Source organism: Apus apus, chromosome 9 (assembly GCF_020740795.1).
Source record: "Apus apus isolate bApuApu2 chromosome 9, bApuApu2.pri.cur, whole genome shotgun sequence".
Lineage (NCBI taxonomy): Eukaryota > Metazoa > Chordata > Aves > Apodiformes > Apodidae > Apus > Apus apus.
In genome coordinates this window covers 336752-354366 of record NC_067290.1, presented here as the reverse complement: position 1 = coordinate 354366, position 17615 = coordinate 336752, and the positions used below count along the sequence as shown (strand labels likewise).

Sequence of the window (17615 nt, the reverse complement as noted above, 5' to 3'; positions counted from 1 at the left end):
CTGCAAGTATTAGTCCAAATTTTGGGCTACTTAAGTATAAAATTTAGCACATTCTAGGAGGGAATACTTTTAATACCTATTTATCAGGCCACTATGTCATCTTGGCTCTGATTTCTTGTATATATTATAGATTCAATATAAAAATACTATATAAATTATAGAGATACATATACAATAGGAGTATATGCTCAATATAAATATTTTCATTTTTATAAAGTGCATAAATATCATATATGTTATTTTAGAAATATATTCACATTATCAACCCAAACTAGACTTTTTCCTTCTTCTGAGCCTTTCTTCTGAGCTTTCTGTCAGTCTAAATAAAAAAAGATCACTGTGGTTTACAGCATCATATCAAGACTTATTTAGTCCTTAAGTATTAGAGTTATTGTCATTGAGATATTTAATACTAGGTTTAGCTTGCACATTTTAAAGATTTGCCAGACCATTCATGGAAGAGCCCATGTTTCACCTTCTACTCTGAAGGGTGAAATGCTGCAGAAGTGGCTCTGATAACAACTCCAGTGATAACTGAGCCTACAGAGCAAGAGGAAGTGGAAAAACACAAACAGCACATACTTGATCATAAATACTGCTCCTGCAAGGAGTCAAAGGATTGTTGTGAAATCATCATACTTAAAGAGCCTTGGATATCAGTCTGTAAAGAGTTTTCACAGGTTTGTGAAGAGCAGTGCCACTGCTAGGACCTGCCCCAGATTGCTGTGCAAGCACTGGAGTCACACTCTGCTCTTTGGTGGATCAGGATCCTTGTGCTCTTTTTTAAAGAAACACGTTTGTTTTCACTTCTCTCTGTAAAGGATGTCCAGTTTTGTAGAACCTCCAGATATAGTTAAGAAGATGTCCTGGGTGGAAAACTACTGGCCTGATGATGCTCTTCTGGCTAAGCCGAAGGTAACCAAGTACTGCCTCATCTGTGTGAAGGACAGCTACACTGACTTCCACATAGATTCAGGAGGAGCTTCTGCCTGGTACCATGTGCTGAAGGTGAGAGCTCACTTTATTTTGGTGTATCTAGTAATGAACTAAATCTTACAGGAAAAGATTGTCCTAAAATTCTCTCAAAATTCAGGTTTCATGTTTTTTTTTTCCTGTTGTATCTGTGTAGACTATGACACCAAGCTGGGCAGGAGTGTTGATCTGCATGAGGACAGGGAGGCTCTACAGAGAGACCTGGATAGGTTGGATCGTTGGGCTGATGTCCATGGTCTGGGCTTCAACAAGGCCAAGTGCTGGGCCCTGCACTTGGGCCACAGCAACCCCAGGAACGCTCCAGGCCTGGGGAAGTGTGGCTGGAAAGTGTCTGGCAGGAAAGGCCCTGGGGGTTCTCACTGACAAGCGGCTGAACATGAGCCAGTGTGTGCCCAGGTGGCCAAGAGAGCCAGTGGCATCCTGGCCTGCCTTAGAAATGGTGTGACCAGCAGCAGCAGAGAGGGGATTGTCCCCCTGTGCTCAGCCCTGGTGAGGCCACAGCTGGAGTGTTGTGTCCAGTTTGGGGCACCTCAATTCCAGAGAGATCTTGAGGTGCTGGAGCGAGGACAGAGGAGGCAACGGAGCTGGGGAAGGGCCTGGAGAATCCATCTGATGAAGAAGGCTTGAAGGAGCTGGGAATGTTTAGTCTGAGGAAGAGGAGGCTGAGGGGAGACCTCATCAGTCTCTACAACTGCCTGAAAGGTCATTGTAGAGAGGTTGATGCTGGTCTCTTCTCACAGGTCATGAGCAACAGAACAAGAGGGAAGGGCTTCAAGCTGCACCAGGGCAGGTTCAGACTGGACATTAGGAAAAGTTTTTTCACCCAAAGAGTGGTCAGACACTGGAATAGGCTGCCCAGGGAGCTGTTTGTGTCACCATCCCTGGATGTGTTGAAGGGTCGTTTGGATGTGGTGTTGGTGGATGTAGTTTAGGGGAGAACTTTGTAGAGTAGGGATGATGGTTGGACTTGGTGATCCCAAGGGGCTTTTCCAACCTGAATGGTTCTATGATTATATGATTCTGTGCTGTAAGTGGATACACTCCTGTAAGAGGAAGCCACTTGGACTCTGGGATTTTTCTGTATATTTTCACTGTATTTGGATTTGAATATTTGTTTAGTGCCTTCTGCACATATGTTGCCTGAGACCTGAAAGATACTCCCACCTGCTTTTGCAGGGCAATGGAATCTGACACTGTCAACTTCTTGCCCACGGATCTCAGCAAATGTAGTCAACTAGTGATTAAATTGTTTCAGCCATCCTGTACAAAGCTGACAAGTAAATTTGAGTTCAGCTTGTTTTGGCTGCTTGTTGTTAATTTTTTATTTTCTACTTCAGGGAGAGAAGATATTTTATCTCATCAAACCAGCCTCTGCAAATCTTTCTCTTTATGAACGCTGGCAATCGGCAGCAAACCACAGCGAGATGTTCTTTGCGGACCAAGTAGATAAATGTTATAAATGCACAGTCAAACAAGGACAGACCCTCTTCATTCCATCAGGTGAGTGGGCTCTTCCAGGGGAGGTTTTTCTGCTCCTTTTAGAGCTGCTGAAACAGCATGCTCAAAATGCTAGAGGGACTTGACCACTTTCTCTGACAAAGCATGAAGTCTATTCTCAGTAGAATTTTTAGTAGAATTTAATTTATAATATAAGTATGCTTACCAAAAAATACCAGAACTTTTACTGCTTTCTGTCAATATTTTATCAGTCTGTAAAAAATACAGCTAGTAGGTAGTGTTCCACTTTTGGTCTAGCTGGTTTGCAGTAACTCGTGAGTTCTCAGTCTCTGAGAGAGCACATAGGTGCTTTTTGCCATCTAACAGAATTCATGGAGAATTACTTGTTGACCATGACTCCATAAAATCCTTTCCATGGTTCTAGATTCCCTGTGAGTCTAAGGAACTGTAGATACCTGCATGAGTGTGAGTGTGCATTTATGGTTTCCTATGAGGCAGAAGACCTGTCACTGATTTTTATGGGTTACTTGATAGACTCAGGCTTTCGTTGCAGGTTAGAGATGGTGGGTTTTATTCTTTTCAGTTCTTGGAAGCACCTCCATAAAGACAGGGAATTGATCAGCAGATAGTGCAGAGTTTTAAGTGAACACAGTTCTACTCCTGCCCCTGTCCCTCACCTTCTCACCATGACCAGTTATTTCTTCATTTGCACTGCTGTTTACAGCACTCCCTGTTGCCTGTTGAAACTGTAATCTCTTTGGGACTGGGATTTTCTCTCCCTCTATATGCTTTTAAACGATGCACTGCCCACTCAGTCCACTTGGCCATCCTGAGTTGAGGCCTCCAGGTGGTGTGAGGAACTAGCAGCACTAGTACCTGTGTTTCCAGTGGTGCTTTTTTCCTGTGTGTGAGTATATTCTTGCACAGAATGTTTACACACTTGAATTTTACTTTGACTGCAAAAGGTGGAAAGTAGGTATTTCTCTTATATGTGGGTAGGTACTTCTCATATGTGACCGTATGTGGAGCAGATGGTGGAATAAACCCCCAGCAATTTATAGAGATTCACTAATTTAAGTAGACTTTTGTATGGAAATAAGTGTTTTCAAAACACCTGTTCCTGACACTACAAGAAAGTCAGTGTCAGGAGCTGTCAATTTTTTATGGTGATGTGAAAGCAGCTATCATTATGTAGCTGCTGCTGCTTTTCACAGTAACAAGAAAGCAATGTTAGTGTGAGCAGTGTGTCCCCTGCCACTGCCTGCCACCATCAAAGGTATCCTGGGACTGGCAGTCAAGGGTATGCTGCACCTTCCTGGGCTGGCCTTTTATTGTGCTAAACAAACAAGGGACCAGATGCAGCTTTGTTCAAAGTGTATGTGGTTCTGGTGCTGACTTGGGCTGGAGAAGCTGGATTGGTATCTAGGAAATGAGTTGCTAAGTAAAATATAAACATTGTGAATCAAGTCTTTGTGATTCCAGTTTTTATCCTTGGGACTCTTTTCTTTCTCTTGTAGGTTGGATTTATGCAACTCTAACACCTGTAGACTGCCTGGCCTTTGCAGGACATTTTCTACACAGTCTAAGTGTTGAAATGCAGATGAGGTAATCTGTCTTCAAAATCTAAAATTAGGTAGAGGTAGGCTTTGCTATAAATTGGCCATCCTCTCTCCTATTAATTAGCCTACATCTGCAGTAACGTCGATGTAGCTCCACTGGGCAGTTTTGGAAAGTGTGCCCATGTTTGTCCCCTTCCACTGTGTTCTCCCATGCTGAGTTACTCCAAGCTGCCTTTGCCCCTGTTGCACAGCACAGGGCAGGGGACAGGAGGAGCTTGGATTGGTGTGGCCAAGTCCTCAGGGAAGAACTGTGAAAGCCTGTAGGGGCTGTATTCTGGAATGTGCCATCTGCCTTCTGGATAAGCCCTCACCTGCTCAACTGGGCAGTAGTTCTTTATGGATGCTGGGAAAACAATGCAACAGAACTATCTTATATCTGTATCACACAGGTTCTTGGTAGTGTTGTGGTTGTTTTTTGCCTTTGGTCTGATGCCAGAATATGTGGTAGCAGCAAAATCAACCTCAGGCATTTATCAGTTATGGTTGTCACAGTGTGACATACTTGTGACCTGCTGTGCTTTAGAGTCCTGTGGCTTTGTGTTGCAGGGCCTATGAAGTAGAGAGACGATTGAAAATTGTCAGTCTGACCCAGTTCCCAAACTTTGAAACTGCGTGTTGGTACATGGGAAGGCATCTACTAGAGACATTCAAAGGTAAAACTGCATTTCTTTGCCTGCCTTAATTGCTTAGTTTTGGGGGCTTGAAAATAGTGACTCTGAATTTCTGCTGCTGTGTGACAGAGAAGATGGACAGATGGCCCAAATCAGTCGTGTTAGTATTTGAAAATTAATTGTAACCTGCCAGCAAGACATGCTGGTCTGGCCCAGCTCTCCCTTGAACATCCTGCTCTCTCACTCTAGGGAGAGCCTTAACTGTCCGTTTCACCTGTGCCAAAGGGAAGGTTTCATCTTCTTTATAACATATATTTAAGTTGCCCCAGTGGCAGATAATGTTGAAACATTTTTTATTTTTAGTTTTTAGTTGCCTGTCAAGTCTTGATTCATCCCCCCTGCATTACCTAATGAGCTACACACCCTGTCGGCCTGAAGCATAGAGTAGCACTTTAGCACTTCCCTCTCCCATCATTCTGTTGATCCTGGCTGGAAGTACATGGGCAGGTCACATATACAGGGGCCACAGAATACCAGAGATGTGGCCAGCAGGACCACTGAGAATTACAGCAAATTCAAAACATTCCCAATCAGATTCCTTCAGAGTTGATTCAAACATCCATGTGTGTATGTTCTTTACAGATTCAATCTCACTTTGCTCTGTGCATCTGTTTCTCTTATTATGGAATGCATCTAGAGACAACCATCAGATTCTTTCATAATGAGAAAATGTGTCTAATTATTAGACAAGGTGAAGGGTCCCTCTGAGTGTCTCCTGGAAGGGTGCATCTTGGAACTGACTCTCAAGAAATACTGGAAGTTTTTCCAGTTTAGGGAAGGGGAGAATTTCAGGCAAGCTTGTACTCATGGCGAAGTGAAATGCTTTCCCCAATACAGGCTTTGTTTCCACATAATCGCTTGCTTTTTCAGTTAAAGAACCACTGACAGTACCTTTTTATTCCCACAGCCTAGGATGTATGAATATGGAAGCTAGTTTAGGACTGGGACCAATAAAGGAACCAGCATGTTTGCCATTGTAGACGTAACTGACAGTGGAGGAAGGCTGAGCTGGATTTATGACACAGTAAATATAGTCCTTATTACCATCCAGCTATAATAGGGACAAATTTGGGCTCACCAACTTTCAAAGAGTTAACTTTCACAGTTGATTTTTTTTCACATTAAAGACTTTCTGTAAAATAGCTTTAGCTAGCAGTGTTTGAATGGCACTGGTTTATTTCTTCTACTTAGGTTTGCATAAAGCCGGGCAACAACCTCCTGCTCATTTACTCCAAGGAGCAAAAATTCTCAACGGTGCTTTCAGGTCGTGGACTAAAAAACAGGTAGGAGTAGAAGCCTGTTTTAATATTGTGTTTTCCTTAGGTTTGTCAGTCACTGGAACACAGAGCAAATGCTAGAAAATATACTATCTGCATAGCAAAACAGCTAATTCTAAAATTCCCAAGAGAAAGATGGAGTGGGAGACTGGAGAAGGAGGGCAAGAGCTAGGATTTCATGGTGCCACATGAGAAATCAGCAGAAAAAAGGTATCACTGGAGTTTAAAAAAGTCAGTTCTGCACACACACAGCCAAAAGGATACTGAATGAATGTTTCCCTGACTGAGCATTTTCATGTGCCAAATGAAGGAAGCAGAGGCAGGGTATGCAAGGGAGGCCCTAGAACAACAACTGCATTTTTGCGTGCCCAGTTCCTGCAAATCAACATGTTAATTGAGCCAGGAAATAGATACTGGTTGGAGAGAGGGCTTAGAGGAATTTGCAGCCTAAATTTCCTGCTGCAGGCATTTCAGAAGTGTTGTTCTTCTGTCTGTTGCTCCTAAAGTTGTGGGGAATTAAGCTGCAGGAGACAGCCATTCAGTCATGAAATGTGAACAGGGGAACTAGCAGCTTTAGGATTTTCAGACATTTTAAGAAGGGATGAGCACACAGCCTTGCATTGTTAGGTCAGCTTGGTGGCTGTTCCACATTTAAATGTACTCAGGGACTTGGCTGCTCCCTACTGCAAAAAGCCAGGCGATTCAGGATTGCTCCCTGTTTCCTGCAGAAGGACTGGCTGATGGGGAAGCTCTCTTCTCCATGTCACCCTGTTAATTTTTCCACTTGCCATGCAGATGAGAAGTAGTGAGACAAAGGAAGTGGGACTGTGCTGGCGTTTAGGTAAAGTTGAACTTAGAGAACTATAACATGACATGTGAATGCAAATGTTAGTCCTGTCAGTGAGTGCCCAAACCCCTCTGCTGACAAGGTAGGTGCTTATTTTATTAATTGCAGACACCAGCCTAAGACTCTCTCCTTGTAGATGTAGAAAAGGAATTTCTCACAGAATGTCATAGAAGGGGGTGAGCAAAATGATGTTACAGCTGTGAAAATGAAGTAATACCTGAAAAAAAGACTATTGACTTTGTTCTCTCAGGACAACTATTTACCATAACATCCAGAAGGGGAAAAAAGTACCTTTTCTCCTGATTTGATTACTGATACAGTCAGTATTGATGTCAGTACACAGGAAAAATATGGACATGGCACTAAATTAGATTTTTTAATATATTTTTTTAAAAAGGCATGCACAGAAATAGCAGTCTGGCTTTGTTGTGTTTTAGGCTTTAGCAGAGCATGAAGATGAACTACCAGAAAACTTCAAACCAGCACAACTTATCAAGGACCTTGCCAAAGAAATAAGATTAAGTGAGGTTTGTGCTCTTTTCATAACAATAACTATATTGTGGGTCTTTTCAGAATCTGGGCTATAAAATGGATGACTTGAAATACATAAACCTTTTTCCCACTCTCTCTATTAAAAGAATTCATGTGAGGTTTTGCAGCAGGGTGACCGCTCAGGACTCTTGTCTGTGGCTGACTTCTCACATGTTCTGGGCTCCTGTTTACTCTCTCCTCATATCTACACTGTGTCTGCCTGTCCTGTCCTACATCCTCTCTCCTCCACCTTCTCCTGGCTGAACTGGCCACACTCCCCTCTCCATCCTTATTTTCTCTTTCATTTTAGCTTCTCCCTAACCAAAAATATGATAGAACTCAAACAACACTGTTGCTATCCCTGTGATCATGCTTTCTGTGTAGTATCTCCTTTTCCTTATGTTCATTGGTCTTGTCTATGACACTGTCTGAGCTTGGGACTAATATTCTGCACATTGTCCCAAGAGGAAGCCTTGTTCTTGTCTGGTTTCTAGGCAGAGTTACTATAGCAAATGTGATAATAATTATAACACACAAACATCCCCCCCAAAAAACCCCAAGCAAACCAACAAAAAACACAACCCCCACCCCCCCCCCCCCAAAAAAAAAAAAAAAAAAAAAAAAAAAAAAAGGAGGTTGCATGGAGGTAGCATGCACTGAGTCTGGTGTAATGTTCCACTTAGTGGAGATGGGAGCAAGTTGTTTTAAGAAAACATTGTGTTACATTCTACCCCCTTTCTAACTATATCCAGTGACCTCAAGACTGAAATCTATCTTGTCCTTTTATCCTCTTTAATGTAGTATATAAGTTTTCTGTCAGAATGGCAAGTTAAGCAGAAAATAATTTCTTTTTAATTAGTGAGACAGTATAAATTTTAATTGGGCAGCTATTTTACTGCTTGTTTTTCCTGAGGGCATGAAATATGATACTACTACATTTATCACATCTGAATCAACTGGTTTGTGCTCAACCTGAGTAGCATTTTAAAGAAAATATCACTCCTTTTGTACACTGGCTTGTGGGGGCAGCCCCTTTCGTGGTCCTACCTGATGATACAACCTGCTGACAGTTACATTCCATATGAAGCCACTGGAGTTTCTCCAAGTGAAACTTGAGCAAGATGGGGATGGAATTAGTGGTGAGCAGAGAGTTGCTGTGGCATGTGGTGCCTTCATTCCCTGGCCAGCCTGACCCATGAATGCAGTTAACTCTTCTGAAAGGGAGATCTTTGGGGTTTGTTTGCCCAGGGAAAGGAGGATGCAGGGGAATGTCTGACCTGAGACAGGTGGGTCTGAATGCCTTCCTCTTTTGTGCTGAACTGCAGAATGCTTCAAAAGCTAGCAAAGCAGATGTGAGTGCCAACACAAATGCTGAGGAGATCTGTCCTGTGGAGAAGGAGGAAGCACCATCACCCGTCCAAGTGACGCCTCCGCCCCCACCTGTCGAAAAGCTCCCTAAAAAAAAGACTCCCAAGACTGTGAAAACCCCCAAACAACTCAAGCCATCCAAACCCTCCAAACCTCCCAAGCCACCCAAGCCCCCTAAACCTCCCAAAACACCCAAAGTTAAGGGAGAAGGCAAAAAGAAAGGAAAGAAGGTGAAAGAGAGCCCACCACCAGCCATCCCCAACCTCGACTTGCTGGAGGCACACACCAAGGAGGCTTTGACCAAGATCGAGACACCAAAGAAGGGGAAGGTGGGTGATATTTTAACCTCTCTCTGTCCTCTCTCCATAGTGGGAATAAACTCACTCCTGAGGTCTCATGAACAAAATAACTTAAGAAACACAGTGTAAAGCCCTGTCTTCAATGAGGGAAGGAAACATTTTGTAAATGCCCTTTTTTTGTAAATGCTTGATAATTTGATTTGATTTGACTCTTTACTTGGTTATTCGTTTGATGCAAAGCCTCCAGGAAAGCTATTGATTCAAGCTGAAACTGGCAAACTACTGCCAGTCACCTGTCCAAACTGAGGCCAGATGAAAATTTTAAAATGGTGCTGCTCTTTTTGCTCCTTTAACTATTAGATTCTTATTTCAAATGTTATCAGTGCTCTTCTGTACATTTCCATAATCAGTTCTCAAAGACAAAGGAACTAATTTGTAAAGCCTCTTATTTGCATGAGATTTTGATCTGGAATGAGTGATGAAGTTAAAACAATAGTTTGCTTCCATTTTTGCCCATGTAGGATGAGTTTCATTTTGATGTCCTACAATTCACCATGAGTTTTGCTGCTGACTTCAGCAGGGGCCAGGATTTCTCTGAGGCACTGACAGAGTCATGTATTGTACACTGGTGGTTAAGAAGTATCCATAAGTCTTTTCTAAAATCCTTCTGGATTTCCTCGGAGTTTGTTTGCTTTTTGTGAAACCTGTCCACAGAGTAATAGGCAGGGAGGTTAGCATGTTTTTATAGTAATCTTGTATATTGGTGTATCAAGGAGAAATGCAACTAATCTTCTGCATTCTCTGAAGCAGCAATGTTTGAATCTCATATTTGGCTTGAAAAATAATCAAAAGAGGAGTTTTCAAAAATATGTTATATTCCAGATAAAAAATGTGTTTCCTCAACATGCCAGCACTCCATTCTCATTAAGAGTACATGCTGACTTTTTCCCCAGGCTGCAAAGAATGTTTTAAGTGTTCCCAATAAGGAAACTGCTAGTAAGCAGAATGAGGTGGAGAAATTTGAAGTACGAGAGCAAAATAAAAGCAAAACGGAAGCCAAATGGAAATACAAGGTAATCTCTTCTGTTAAATTCCAATACCTGAAGGGCCTACAGGAAAGCTGGGGAGGACTTGTAGTGAGAGGACAAGGGGTAATGGTTTTAAACTGAAAGAGGAGAGATTTAGGTTAGAGATCAGGTGGAAATTCTTCAGTGTGAGGGTGGTGAGACCCTGGCCCAGGTTGCCCAGGGAAGCTGTGGCTGCCCCATCCCTGGCAGTGTTGAAGGGCAGGTTGGATGGGGCTTGGAGCAGCCTGGGCTGGTGGGAGGTGTCCCTGCCCAGGCAGGGGCGTTGGAACTAGATCATCTTTAAGGTCCCTTCCAACTCTAACCATTCTATGATCCTATGAAATTCTGCTGATGATTCTGCCACAAAGTGATAAGTCAAGGGTGGAGAAATGTTTGTAGGTCTGTCTAAGCAGAGAACACAAGCCACCAATTTTCAGCTCCCAAAGAAAAGATTTTGAGCAGAAAACATCAAGGAGATGTGTGTGGGGTTTTCTGAACACCTGTCAGTGTCCATCCTCATTCTGGGTAAAACCATTGACAACAGTTACCAGTGAGATTTTTCAGGTCTGATCTCATTTGTGATTCTTACTTTAATATTGTTGTTCTACTTGAAGCCTGGGATACTCCAGAGAAACCAATAACTAACGATGGCATAAAAGTAGAGTTAATGAAACCAGAATTATGCCACATGAATTAAAAGCTTGCCTTCCTGAAGGGCTATTGTATGGTGAGTAAAATTCAGTCATAGGAGAATACATTTTTTCTCCAGGTACCATTTAAAAGAAGGAGACACGAGGCTTTCTCACAGAAATAGCTGTCTCAATTTTGCCTGCTTGGTGAACTTCTAATGCCAAAGGTGCAAACATATTCCCCAGAACAAAACAAAAGTACATGATTTTTCACCTGGGGAAACTACTAAGAATCACAGATCATTAACATTACAGACATCTACATTTTTTTTTTGTGTTAAAAACAATCACAGTTAATGTGATTAGATCAATATGTACGAATTAATTCTGCAGCCAGGACAGCTAAGGAAAGAGATATAATTGTCTCTGCATGTAGACCAATGGATTCTCTGAAGTTACCTACAAATCTGAGCTATCAACAACTCATTCACCTCATTTTATTGTTTTGTTTTGGGTCTTTTTTGCCTTCCAGAACAGTAAACCTGATTCACTTCTAAAAATGGAAGAGGAGCACAAATCAGAAAAGACGCCGTTATCAGGAAATAAGGACAACAAATTTATGTTCTCCTTCTCTAATAAGAAGTTGCTTGGGTAAGTAAACAATATAACAATACACATCAAATTAAAAAAGCAGATTAAAGATGTTATCATTATTCTTGTTTTTTTATAGAAGAAGGTGAAAATCTACCTTTCTGATCAATGTAGAAAATACATTTATGCATAAAATGTCTTTGCTGTAGGACTTGATTTTACCTAGAAGCTAGCACAGGTGGCTGTGAGGCTGGTAGTTTGCTTGAGAGGAGTGTCTTCAGTATTCAGGCAGCACCTCATGCTTTGGCACTTCAGGTTCTTATAGTCGAGTTACATTAAGTAAACTTTGTGCAGATCCTGCTCAGGGCATATATAAGAATGTTAAGTGAACTCCTCATGCCAAGATTCCATGCTGCCTGTGCATTATGCATATCATGATCTATTCTGAGACAACTTTAAATACCAGAATGTTTATTTGAAGCTACCTAAGGCTGCTCTAGTTGGCATCATATTTGGAGATATAAATTGTATGTATAATTATATATATAATTTTTATATATAGCAAATAACAATAACAATAATTTTCCTCCTCTTTCTCCTTCTTAATTATAATTAATTATAATATTTAATTAAATAATTTAATTAAATAATTAATTGTAATATTTAATTGATTATTTATTGTTAGATTTGATTATTATTTGATTGTGATTGTGGTTATCATTATGATTGCTGTGGCACCTTGAAGGTATTCAAATTGACTGAGAATTCTCCATAAAACACTCATTGTCTTCCTCTGTGTCAATTTACAAAATGTTTTCCAGTCAGAGTATTGTTGCTGATTTGTAATTTACTCTTTTTGCAGTTCAAAGGGAGTCAAAACCCAGCTGAACACTAGTGTGTTTGGGTCACTGCAGAATTTTAAAGAAGAGAAAGCAAAGCCTGTACGAGATGAATATGAGTATGTGTCAGATGATGGTGAACTAAAAATTGATGAGTTTCCAATCAGAAGGAAGAAAAACACTACAAAAAGAGAATTGCCCTGTAAGAATATTTCCTGTTTTGTCTGTATCTGCATAAAAAGTCTTACACGTTGGTTGTCTACACATAGCCCTTGAAATCTATGTCATTTAATAATAAAGAAATCCACGTCTTACCTGTCAGTCAGATGTAAGTGGGTTTGAATTGCTTTAGAAGTTGTGGCTTAGGAGTGTTGTTTTTTGAAAGGAAAATAATCTTGACACTTTTTGTTTTGTTTTTGTTTTTGGTTGTGTTTTTATTTTTTTTTAAATTCAGTTTTATCGGATAAAAAGGACACCCTGCAGCACACTCCTGTTAAGAAGCCAAAGGTGGAGCCGGTGTCATACAAGGTGAGTTCTTAGGCTGCCCCCCCAGGCAGGGCAGTACTGCCATGGCAGTGGCAAAGCCTTCTCCTGGGCTCTTGTCACCTCCTCTCCTTCCTCCTGCTGCCACAGCCTGCCCAGCACAGGCAGCATTCAGATCTTGCCAGGACTAAGCAGAATTTTCATGCCCAGGGCTGGTGGGATGTGTGTGTGGGGACAGTGACAGCTGTACCACAGCACAAGAACAGCAGGCCCTAATGGGGATAGGGAAGGGTCAGGGGTTTCCTGTCATAGCTGGCCTGATGTTCCTTGCTGTCAGGTGCAGGGGTGTGTCCCAGGCTCTGGCTGTCCCTTGAGCAGTAGTCATTACATTTCTGTGTTCTTGTTTGACAGATGAAACTCAGGGTAATGCTGGTGCAACTGAGCTCACATCATTTGACATTTCACATTACTAGAAGCCCTTAATACCTATTTATGTAGCAATTACATGTTTTGTTTGCTGTCACTTAGCAGTCTCCCTCTGCCCATTATGGGCTGACATCTAGAGTGCCCTTGGCTCAGCCTGACACCTTTAGCATGTCCCTGACCTGGGGCAGTGTCAGTGTGCCTTTACTTTCAGGAACCTGAACAGCACAGCCCTAAGTTTGCTTTTATTTTTGTTATCATGGAGGGTCCATGCTGGACATTAAATCACATTAAATGACCTTAAAATTAAATGTTTTGTGCAACAAAATCAAGTTACAAAATCTGAAAGAGTCAGAAAAAGCAAAATAGCTTGTTAACACAGAGCTGCAGGTGACTAAAGTGTTTGGCCCACAGAACTAAGGAATCTTTTTTCATGCTGGTTTGGCTCATGGGTATTCAAGAGCAAGTGCAGACTGCCTTGGATCAGTCAGTAGTTGACATCTGGAGACCCATGCACCGGGAACAAGGAAGAACATGCTGGTATCTTCGTGTGCAGCAGCTTTAGGAGGGGGGGAGCTCCCGGTGAGGACAGTGATTGGTAGTCCAAGCAATAAGGGCTGGGATTTTAGAGGCCTGAAAGCAGGGCAAGAATGGGGGAAAAAGAGGCCTCTGTTATACTCTAGACAACAGTACACAGAGATACTAGCCCCAGAAAGACAAGTGCAGGTAGCACCCGTCATGTGCTGCTGTTTATGTGTCTATCCCACTCCTCTGCCAGATCCTCCTGTTCTCCCAGAGTAGGGAAGACAGAAGTGGGTCTGTTTCTGTGTCTGAATTGGCTGTGTCAAAAGCCCTGAAGATGCAGATCTGTGCCCTGATGCATATCTGGGCTGATAGGTGACCACACAGTCACTTCTTTTGCTACAAGGGTCTGAAGAACAGGAGCAGGGGCTGAGAAGGCAACACAGCATCTGGAAACACCACTGGTGCCGTGGTTTGATCCCACATGCAGATCAGCTCTCAAAGTTGGTTCTCCAGCGTTAGAAGCAGAAAGAAAAACCTACCATGCCTACGGGCTGCAAGGAAACCTTTTTTTTTACTGTCTGCCTGGTCTTGTTTTTTGTTTTGGGGGCTTTTTGTTTGTTTGCTTGTTTTTCTTTAATAAAAACAAATTATTTATGCCAACCTTGTGTTTTTGGAGGGGCAGCAAGCTGCAAAAATTATTGTGTTGTTTTTGTTGACTTAGGGAGTTTCTGGGTTTTTTTGAGCCATCTCCCTCTTTTTGCAGAGTGATGACTCGTCAGATGAAGACTTGCTTCACATTGACACAGAGGCAAAGCCAGGACGTAATTCCAAAGTAAAGAAAGAGAGTGGAAGTTCAGCAGGAATTCTTGATCTTTTGCAGGCAAGCAAGGAAGTTGGGGGTTTAGAGTATAACACCAACAGGTATGCTGCAAGGGATGTTTTCTTCCACTTATCTGTAAACAAAATTTGCTCTTTTGTGGTTGTGTGAGTGAAAGTGAGAATGAATTTTACAGCTCAGTCATTGCTTTTTTTCCAGTAAGCAAATTTTTCCTTTATCCTGTGATCTGGATGAAGAGGTGGGAAAGTGTATGGGAAAGATTTTGGTGGTATAATTGAAGCAGAGGCATGTAACATCTGTAAAAAACACCCATTTTAATGGTAATACTATAATAGATGAATCATTCAAAAAGAAGAGAGAGCTCAGTGAATGCAGCTGGAGGGCATAATGTTTTTTAGTGTCATAATAATGTAATCAAGTAATCTAAATGACCAGCATTCCTTCCAAAAGGCTCTGTGAGGTGCTGCACAGTTCCCTGAATATGGAATGTTTCTAAGAAGAAAATAGGAAACCATCAACTGTCCCAGTCACCCGTGGTCATACTTCTCCCCACCAAAACACATGGCTTGTTAAAAACCAAACTCTTTCATGGGCACTTCTGTACCCAAAGTGGAAGCACTTTCCTGGGCTTGGTGGTGCTTCATTTGGGACCACTCTTTGTGGACACTGAAGTTGACACTGGGTATTTTGGAATATGGTCAGTAAGGTACAGCACTAGGTCTGTTAGTAATCCAAATAATAAGCAGTGGAAAGTAATGCAAATTTGGAAACTATGGTTCCCAGACTCAAATGTTCAAGACTGGAGCAAGGGCTGTGTTTGGACCATCTCAGAACAAATGTCTGGGTTCACTAGCTCCAGTCTTTACAGGCCAAATCTGATTTTAAACAACTGACAGAGGAATTAGGTAGTAGAAGTCTGTGTGTTGATTTGAAAGAAGCTAGTGGGGCTCTTCACGTAGGAAATGTCTTGCTTAACTCAAATCTTAGGAGCAAATCCCCAGGAAGGGGCTTGGGGAGTGTCAGCTGAGTTTAAGGCTTGCAGGCACAGAATGGCATTGCAGACATAAGCTGCTGTGTCTTATGCCCCAGTAGTCTGCTGATGAAGTAGATCTTTGCTGCTGCTGCTGCAAATAATTTCCTGAATTATTTGTTCCCTGGCTGTAGAAACCCAGAGGTATTTAACTGAGCACTCGCCACTGCTTCACAGGGACCACAGCCTTGGTACTTTTGGAAGCTGTGAACCATTGGTAAATAGCTGGCACAAGTTTCTAGCCTCTAAATATTTGTGCAAACAAAGGAATTGTTCTCTGAAAGATGAGTATAGCAGGCTGGGTGGTAATGTGGGAAATGATGTGAAACGTGCAGTGAAGCTATTCTTGTCTGGGATTGCCATCTCCACCCTGCCTTCATTTGAAAACAACCTGCACCAGGCAGGCAGGGTGTCTTAGTTCTGCAGGCTGCTTGAAGCACCATTGATTCTGCTGGTGACAGATAGAGCAGATGTTGCATGGAAGCAAGAGACAGGTGGCACCATTTTATACATGCAGAGCAGCTCAGTCTACTTTGAGTAGTAAAGCCAGGTAGATACTACATTCAACATGTGCTGGGGTAGCCCAACAGCATCTTTTTCCTCCCCATTTTCTCTACCTCTGCCTTGGTTATACAAAGCCACAGAACCTGTGGAGAAAATAGAAATAGCTGCAGGAGAGGTCTGAGAGTTGAGAACAGGCTGGACAAAGAGAGTCTGGTGCTGTGCTTCTCACCCATGCTTGTGCCCTTGCTGGGTGTTGGGTGTGCACGACTCAGGAAAAGTGCAACTTGGAGATGTGAAAGGACCTGTCAAAGCAGGATGAGAAGGTCCCTCAGAGAGGAAGATATTATCTAAACCTGGGAAAGACTGGAAGTTAAAAGCCACAGCCAAGAATTCCAAGAGATGCTATGTGGTCAAAGGGGTACAGATGGAATAAGTTACCAAGGGAAACCATAGAAGCAAAATTTTATCAGTGAGTTGTTTGATTTTGGTGGGGGTTTTATGTTTTGTTTTGTTTTTTAAAAGGAGTTTTTTTGACTTTGAGAGAGATGGAATTTTTTAAGGTTGCAGTGTGGAGACAGGGCTGCTGAGGAATCGAAAGGAGTGATTGTTGCTGAAGCACAACATCTCCTGGTTCAACCTTCCTCAATTTATTAGGCAATTGTCTCTTCCACAGCTTATCTGGCTGCCAGAGATTAAAGTGTATGACATAGAATGACTTCATGCAGGATGCACAAATGATGAAGTACCAAGCAGCTCTGGGAGACAGGCATGTATTTCTGCATCAACATTTAGAATGTAGTCTTTGTTGCAGGACACAGACCCCCCTCTCCATGCTGAGCAGAGGTGTGTGTGCAGAGTCTGCAAGAGTTCTGTGTTCATTCCTAATAGGGGTGAAAACAGCGAATTATTTTAAAATCAAGTAACACAGTCATGACATATCCTTGTCTTGACAAGGCTGCTGTTTCTAGGGAAGGGATCTCATCTCAGTTAAGTCCTGTTTTTCCTTTATTATTGCCTTACCCCTAGCAAGGAGTGGTTGATCATCACGGCCAACCACCTCCTGTGATTGCAGAGGGCATGGGGAGAGGTATCACTGTATCTGCAGCTCCCAGGAAACATGTAATTTTCTCTTGTCTGAGCTCAAGTAGGTCAGTGGTTCTGGATTTTCCTCCTCTCTTATCTGGCCCTGACTCTGCATCTGCTCTTCAAAGGAAATAATTGCATTGGCACTTGTTGCCTATTGTGAGTGTTCCTGTGAATTGCTTTTTCATCCTGTGTTATGCTGCATAATGGAAGTAATGTTTCTCTTTAATTTAGCCTCACCTTTTGGCAGGTAATTAAATATGCTGGTAGGTAGGTGTATCTAACTCTGGGAATAAAGTTGCTGGTGTAGTCTAAGTCCTGTGCTTGAAGTTTGGTATAAAATAAGAAAAGTCATCAACCATTGTGAGAATTACAATAAATCTGCCTTGGCCCTATTGAGACTACTGCCCTTTCCATGTGTAACATGTTCACTGCCTGCTTGCTCTGTGCAGAAGAGTGGAAACAACAGGTTAAAGAAATGGTCTTCAAAGATTCTGCTCCTTGCTTGGCAGGTATCTTTTGCTGTCTGCAGTGGGTTGA

General features: G+C 42.2%; 1 protein-coding gene across 4 annotated transcripts in view; it reads left to right on the top strand.

The window, feature by feature from the left end:
* The window catches only part of PHF2 (PHD finger protein 2), a 90207-nt gene that overhangs the window by 60242 nt on the left and 12350 nt on the right, over positions 1 to 17615 (top strand). For 3 of the 4 annotated variants that reach the window (XM_051627897.1, XM_051627893.1, XM_051627894.1), the window contains exons 6-17: positions 822 to 1008; positions 2331 to 2493; positions 3969 to 4056; positions 4617 to 4723; positions 5933 to 6024; positions 7303 to 7392; positions 8722 to 9093; positions 10017 to 10136; positions 11292 to 11410; positions 12213 to 12391; positions 12644 to 12717; positions 14384 to 14541. In XM_051627897.1, coding sequence (XP_051483857.1) covers positions 822 to 1008; positions 2331 to 2493; positions 3969 to 4056; positions 4617 to 4723; positions 5933 to 6024; positions 7303 to 7392; positions 8722 to 9093; positions 10017 to 10136; positions 11292 to 11410; positions 12213 to 12391; positions 12644 to 12717; positions 14384 to 14541 — 1749 coding nt within the window. The remainder of the gene's footprint in view (positions 1 to 821; positions 1009 to 2330; positions 2494 to 3968; positions 4057 to 4616; positions 4724 to 5932; positions 6025 to 7302; positions 7393 to 8721; positions 9094 to 10016; positions 10137 to 11291; positions 11411 to 12212; positions 12392 to 12643; positions 12718 to 14383; positions 14542 to 17615) is intronic. The other variant, XM_051627895.1, reaches the window with a different exon arrangement.